This window comes from Petaurus breviceps, unplaced genomic scaffold (assembly GCF_028583685.1).
Source record: "Petaurus breviceps papuanus isolate PSGF00001 unplaced genomic scaffold, PetGlider_PUasm1.0 99, whole genome shotgun sequence".
NCBI classification, from domain to species: Eukaryota; Metazoa; Chordata; class Mammalia; order Diprotodontia; family Petauridae; genus Petaurus; species Petaurus breviceps.
This window is the reverse complement of record NW_027187465.1, coordinates 10864199-10871887: the sequence shown is the minus strand read 5'-3', so window position 1 is coordinate 10871887 and position 7689 is coordinate 10864199. Positions and strand designations below refer to the sequence as shown.

Sequence of the window (7689 nt, the reverse complement as noted above, 5' to 3'; positions counted from 1 at the left end):
TAATCCATTCTCCACTCAACAGCCAAGGTGATTTTCCCTGCCAAAACACAGGACTGACCATGTTATATACTCTTGCTCAATAAACTTCAGGGGCCCCTTACTGCTTCTGGGATGAAATACAGATTCCTTTATTTGGCATTTATAGACCTAGTCCTTCGCAACTGGACTCTTCTCTATATTTCCAGACTTTTTACTCCATTTCATGAACACTAGGATCCGGCCAACCTGACCCTTCTTGCTGCCCTCAAAAACAATGCTCCATTTGCTGTCCCTCTACTGGTTGTTCCCCATGACTGGTACATGCTTCCTCTCACCTCTGCCTTTCAGGATCTCTTCAAAATTTAGAGCTCCAAAGCCACCTTCTGCAAGAGACCTTTCCTTGTCTCCCCCTCCCCCGCAGCTCCTAGAGCCTTCCTCTCTAACTCTAAAGCTACCTTGTATCTACTCTATGTATCTTGTATAGACCTATCTATCTATCTGCATGTCCTCTTCTCAGAAATGGCCTTCCAGATTTATAAAACCTTTTACCCAGACCTCATCCTCACAGCGACTCCAGGAGATTGTCAGCTGCTAGAATTGTCCTCATTTTACAAGTGACGATACTGAGGCCAGGAGAAGTTAAATGACTTACCCAGGGCCACAGAGCTAGGAAATGTGTAAGTGGCTGCTAGAGTTACTAACCTAAGGGCCAACCTTAGGTTGTGATCTCAGGAGGGATTGAAGAGACCAGAGAGAAGAGAGAGCATTAACTTGCAGTTTATTCCAATATGGCATGCATGCATAGGGAAGAAAACTAGCTCCTAAATACCTAAAAGTGAGAATGATTCAAGTGTGATCTCCTCGTGCATGGGGAGAGTGAACCAATGGAAGGGGTGGGGTACAACCAGTCACTTCAGCTGCTGCTCAACAAGCAAACAGTCTCCTGGGAGATGTCCTTGTGAGCGGGCAACTGGACTGTGGCCCTCAGCATTTCCTTATCTCTTTTGGAACCAAGAGGCCGCAAGGCAGTTCCTGAATTCCCATGTGACAGAAAGTGCCTTGAACTCACGTTATCCTGTCCAGAAATGGCTGAGGCTAGATCTGAATTCAGGTCTAGGACTTGATCTGTTATGCCACCTAGCAGTCTCTTTGAAGCCAAGGACTCTCACTTTGTATCTTCAGTATGGACTCAGTTCTTGGTATATGACAGGCACTGTTTAAATACTTATTCATTGTTTATACCAGGGGTTCTTTGCCATTTTTGTGTCTTGGACCCCTTTGGGAGCCCAATCAAGCCTATGGAGTTTTTCAATGCATAAAATAAAATACATAGAATTGCAAAGGAAACTATTTGTATTGAAATACAATTATAAAATTATTTTCTGTATCCAAGCTCACAGACCACCACAAATCTATCCCTAGACCCCCAGATTAAGAATTCCTGCCTTAAATTTACTTTATTTCTACTTAATGGCAAACATTCCTTATTATTTTGGGCATACATTTGAATATGTATATATTATCTCCCCTGACAGAATGCAAGCTTCTTGAGGTCATGGACAATTTAATCTAAAAATCGTTATCTTTCCAGCATCCAGGACAGCACCTACCAGGTTTTTTGTTAATTGATTTAGCAATGCAACCTAGAGGTGTGGACATGTCACAAGACCATAAGATTTATGGTTGGAAGGGACCTTGGAGATTCTCTGGTTTGACCCTATTGTTTTAGAAATGAAGAACCAGCAATTTGGAGAAATGAAGTGATTTGTCCAGTGTCTCCCAGGTCATAAATGGGAAAGCCAGGATTCAAACCTGGGGGAAAACACCCAATGCTCTTGTCAGAGGGATGTTGTAAGGCTTCCAAAGGCATCTGTACAATCACATCCTTCTCTTTGTCACAAGCACACTGCCCTTTCCCTTGGTCACACTGGTCTTTGCAGTCTGTGTCTCCCCTGACCCCTTGGAGCCATGGTAAAGCTTCCAGATGCCCCGACCATCTTACCTCTCGGTACCAGTACCTCACTAGCCGAAGAAGGCTCCTCAGCTTGGTAGGACGATGCATTTCACTGAAGGATGGAGTGAACTCTCCAAGACCACTTCTGTTCTTTATTAGTTTTTCATAACCCTTTTGCTGTACAGTAAGTCTCAGATCCAGACCTGGGTAATTCTGTTGCCTCAAAGGTGGATTTTCTTCCCCTGACAGTGGGAGAGACAGTGTGTCGATATAAAAACAGTCTTAAAGCAAAATCTGGCTTTATCACTCCTTTGCTCATGAATACTCATTGGCTCCCTATTGTCTCTAGGATAAAATGCCTTAATTTGACATTGATAACCCTTTACAACCTGGCTACAATCTATCTTTTCAGCTTTATTAGTCTTATTTTTATTAATTTGTTATATTATCATTATTTAAAATTTATTTTTAATGTAATTTTTAATCGATATTTTCTGTTTCTTACATCACCATGGTGCATCTTCCCTTCCCTGAGAGTCATCCCATATGACAAATAGTGCATGTATATTTTTTAGAGAGGAAAAAAATCAGAATAACTGATTGATACATTGAGAAAGTCCCAAAATATGTGCAATGTGTAATGTGCAAGACCTGTGCATCTCCCACCTCCACCAAAGGGTGGATTAGGGCCATATTCTTCTATCTCTTCATTCACATTATCCACTATAAAACAAGATATGTTCTAGCAAAATTGACAGTCTTATTGATCCTTATACTGAACACTCCAGCTCCCATCTCTGCTTTTACATCAAGTTTCACCTCTCCCTCTTAGAAGTCTTCTTTCAAACTCAACTCACTTGGTAGCTTCCATGGAAAACTTTTTTCCTGATCTTCATAGTGGTCAGTCAAGCAAAAAATATTTATTGAGACCAGATTTCAGGCACTTGTGGTAAGCACCAAGTTGCTACTGCTCTCTCCCTGCTCCTTAATTGTCCCATGCATGCTTATCTGTTTAGCTGCTGCATCCTTCAAAGGAAAATTTAAACTCATTGGGGGCAGGGACACTTTTTCATTTTGTCTTTATGTCTACCTTTAGCACCAAGCTTATAGCAGTTGCATAATATTTGTTTATTAGATTGGATTGGACCTTGGAACTCACAAACAATTAATTGGCCATGGTTCAACCCACCAGATTTATCTCAGGTTCCTTGTCCCTGAAAAATAGAAACTCTTAGCAGTATCAGAGCAAGGAGATAAAAAGACCAAGAAAGAGAAGATACAGATGAACTTACAAAATAAGTTTCAATGGATGTCTCTCTCTCCACCTTTGTTTACCAAATCATCTTCCATATGCTTTCCAGAAGGAACTGCATCTTAGACAATTACCCTTACACAGGAGTTCTCAGACTTTTTTTTTTTGCATGTCATGGATTCCTTTGGCAGTCTGGAGAAGCCTATGGATCTCTTCTCAGAATATAGTTTTTTAAATGCATAGAATAAAATATGTAGGATTACTCTGTTGAGCTCTGAATTCAATAAACTCCAGGAACTTCCTATTACCTCTAAGATAAAATTTTAAAGTCCTCTGGTTTTTAAAGCTCTTCAGAACCCAGGTCCTTTCTATTGCCAATCTTGTACCTTCCTTCCTCCCATGAATCCTTTGTTCTAGTGATACTGGCCTCCTGGCTGTTCCTCACATAGGACATTTCATCTCCCAACTCTGGTTATTTTCACTGACTGTTCTCATACTTGGAACTCTCTCTACTTGTCACCTCTTTTCAGTTTCCCTGGCTTCCTTTAAATAGTAGTTTAAATCTAAGCTTCGGAAAGAAGCCTGTCCCAGTTTAAAAGCTAATGCCTTCCTTCTGATATTACTGTCAATTTATCCTATCTTTATCTTATTTGTACATACTTGTTGGTATATTGTCTCCCCTATTAGGGTATGAGCTCTTTGAGAGCAGGGACTGGCCTTTGCCTTTCGTTGCATCCCCAGGGTTCAGCATAGTACTGGGCATGCAGTGCCCAAAATATAGGTTGACTTGATTTGTCATATATTAAAATTGTCTTATATTGAAAGACAAATTGAAATTTGTCTTATAGTGAAAGATGTAATTTTGTGTGGAACTCAATCCATCCCTCCCCATCTCCTATGAAAACTGTCCAGTCCCTTTGTGGACCTCAGATTAAGAACTGCTGTTCTAGAAAGACTGTCCTCTCATGTAGGCATTTGTCTGTTCTTACCTAGAGCATTGGAGACTGGTAGCACATCCACATAGATCGGTTTCTTCCACTTCCTTGACTGGACATTGAAGTTCAGGGGTTTAGGTGGCATAGCCTTATTTGAGGACTTTCGTTTTGAGATGTTGGTAATGTCATAAGCTATGCTTTCTTGGCACTTCTTGAGTTTCTCCATCATGAATTCAGTGATGAGACCTCTGAGTTTGTACTGGTCTTTGTAGCTGGAGAAAGTACTCAGGAAAAGGAGCACGTCCACACCAGAAGTGTGTTTTAGGTCTACATGACTGGAAAAGGAGCCTCCCTGACAAAGACAGACCAGGTTCATTATCATCCCTGGTGGTACTGATATCAAGTTCCTCTTGTTACCAAAGTGAAACTCTCTAAGACCTCTAAGTTGGAGCATTTATGAATCACAGCATCTGAGATTCAGAACTTGAAGGGATATTGCAAGTCATGGAGTCCAACACCATCATTTACGAATGAAGAAACTAAGACCCAAAGAGGAGACATAGCTTGCCCAAGGTCACACAGGCAGCAAATGTCAGAGCCAGGATTTGGGCCCTTATTCTCTGACTTTAAATCTCTCACTTTTTTCATTGTATCACAGACTCAGAAAGGCTCCTTGGTCTCTATTATGGAAAGTATCTATTGGACAGTCTCTATCCTCATGGTTCCAGAGGGGAAGAGAGAAAGAGAACAAGCATTTATTAAGTTCCTACTGTGTGTCAGACACTGTGCTGAGAACTTTACAAGCATCATCTCAATTGATTCTCACAACAATCTTGGGAGGCAGGTGTAATGGTAATGGGAATTTGGAGATCTTCCCTGCCCCTTAATAGGCCAAATATAATCATATGGAGCCTGTGGTAGGAGGAGTTTGCTAAAGGGTGAAGCAGAACATTAGTATGGTGGGAGAGAGAGGATGCAGGCAAGAATACAGCTAGACTTGTGAGTGCTTGTTTGTGAGAAAGGGGGTGGTGTTGTTTTTTGCAGTGTTATTGTATATAGATTTCTTTGTTGCTATGATGAATTCGATTTTCTGGTTTTTGGATTTGGCTTTCTGGTGGCTGAATAAATGTTTTGCTTCTGTTTTCTATATGGAGAGTCTGTCATATTTTGCAATTCAGAACCATGCCAGCAAATTCACAGTCACCATTGGTGCTATGAATATGGCACTGGCAATATTATTGACTATTATTGAATCCATTTTACAATTGAGGAAATTGAGGCAGACAGAGGTGAAATGACTTGCCCAGGGTCTCACATCTAGTATGTGTCTGAGGTTGTGTTTGAACTCAGGTTTTCCTGACTCTAGGCACAGTGCCCTATTCACTGTAATACCTATTCCAGATATAAAAAAAACCAGAGAAAGTCAGACCCTACAATCTGCCCATCCCTTAAGCTCCTGCAATTAGGTAAAGTCAGAAATTCCTAGACTTTCTGATTTGGGAGGCTTTGAGCTTTGGCATTTGAGGAGGAAGGAAGATGGGAGTAAGAAGGGACTGGAAATTTATCCAAGAAATTGCTGTTTGGGTCTTTCTTCACTGAGGACTCTCAAAGTGAGTTCTGATAAAAAGTTGTCAAAAAGTTGAATACAAAGGAAGCTCACTCATTAACTCAGATTTTTAAAAACCATGCACAAAAGATACCAGTAAATATAGGCAACAGAAGACAAGTGCAAAGGCATAATAGCACAATCCTAAGAGAGGTGTGTGGAAGGAAGCCCAGTGAAAGCTGAGAACTGAAGCTACGAGAGGCACAGGAAGGATTTTTGCCAAACAGACAGAGGAGAGATTGAGAAAGCTCAACTTGCTTTTCAGAGAGCTGTTTAAATCTTTGCATAGAGGAAACTGGGTTGTTGGGCAGGGGAAGAGCCTGAATCAGGGGGTCTTGTCTTCATTTATCAAGTGTCTCTGTGCCACTTGATTAAGAGGAATCAGAAAGTGGACTCAAAAGTAGTTCCTGGAGAGAGCTCACCTTTTTACTTAGAACCAGGAGGAGTGGCTAGAAGAGAGAAGGAATATGGATGGAGGTGGCCATAGTGGACATATCCTATTGGAGCAATTAGTGACTGGCCTAAGGGTTCAGGGTAACATCTGCCTGTGAAGTAAGGAGCTGGTGATCCCAGTTCCTCATATTTCTTTTCTCTTTCCTCCCACCCAAGGTGAACCTCAAACACTTTTCTTCTTTCTGCTTACTCCCTGGCCATCACTGTTTCTCATATTCTTTGAAAAGTCTAGGTGACTTAAGATCATAAATCTGGAACTGAGAGGGACTAAACTTCTAATGTTATAGAGGAAGAAACAGAGGTCTATGAGACTGACTTGTCCAAAATCACACAGGTAGTAAGCGTCAGAGGTAAGAGTTGAACCCATGGCCTGTGACCTCAGAGCTAGTGTTCTTTGTCATGGTATCACCCTTCCTCCTATCCCTAGGTGAGGTTGGCTTCCTGTATTATGGAGAATGGAATTTGTTCTTACCTTCAGCACCTTTATCACCTTGACCAACTGTTTGTCTTTCCTAGTACAGTCCTGGAAGCCTTTCTCTTGAAGGAATCCCACAATCCTTTCAAAGATATCTTTGACATCACCTTTCCACTTTTTATCTGTCTGGAGCTTATGAGTCACAAAGACATCGAGCTTCTCAGCAGGGGTGACATACAAATCCTTGAGGGTTTCCATCCCTGCTAGACTGGGTGAGAAACTCAGTGGAATGCTCACAAAGACCTCTTTCTGCCCGACCTCACATTCTCCAGGAGGCTCTGCCTTTTCTGCCCTGCCTTCCTTCCCCTCCCCATCAGACTATTTTCAGAATGATTACTTTCAGTTTCCTATCTGCTGGGAAACTGAAACTGTTCTGGCTTTTCCTAATGTAGCCCTGTTTCATCACCTCAACATTGCCTCTCCCAGCACACAGTTTGCATGAAGGACTTAACTCCTCCTCAATTGGACCCAGAAGGATAGGGACCATGACTTTGGGACTTGACCATGGCCATGCCTCCTGGCACTTATGTGAATGAGAAAAAAAAACACTTAAGTATTTCTATGTATCAAAAATTGGATGACTTAGGATTCAAAAAGAAAAAAAAAACTCATGGTAGCCTTTGCTCTCCAGGAGCTGACACTGTCTGAATTCATGTATCAGGTTAGCTTCAGGGTGAACAGAAGGGCCCTGAGGTCCTAAGGGTACACAGAGAGGGTAGATACCAAGACCCAGGAGTCTACTGCATGCATTGGCAGATAAGTTTGTGAGAAATGCTGACAGTTTGGTTTCCACATTGCTCCACAGGAACAATGGGTGTTTCAAAAACAGATCCTGCATAGGATGTGCAGGAAGGCATAAATCAGGGTAAGGTAGGAAGGGGAGGAAGCACCCTATCCAATCATATGACTGGGAGAAATCTGTAAATTTACCCTTGGAAGTGGCCTGAGCTAAGCTGGATCAAACCAGCTGGGGTCAAGGGATGGTCACCAACTTTCCATTAACACGCATGCATGGGCAGGTCAGAAAACATGGGC

The 7689-nt window shown here is 41.9% G+C and overlaps 1 protein-coding gene across 1 annotated transcript in view; it reads right to left on the bottom strand.

Moving 5' to 3' along the window:
- Positions 1-7017, bottom strand: part of LOC138156439 (2'-5'-oligoadenylate synthase-like protein 2) — a 10167-nt gene extending 3150 nt beyond the window's left edge. The window contains exons 1-3 of the mRNA XM_069081757.1: positions 6652-7017; positions 4175-4472; positions 1982-2175 (exon numbers count right to left, since the gene is read on the bottom strand). Coding sequence (XP_068937858.1) covers positions 1982-2175; positions 4175-4472; positions 6652-6852 — 693 coding nt within the window. The 5' untranslated portion in view covers positions 6853-7017. The remainder of the gene's footprint in view (positions 1-1981; positions 2176-4174; positions 4473-6651) is intronic.
- Positions 7018-7689: the final 672 nt, after the last annotated feature.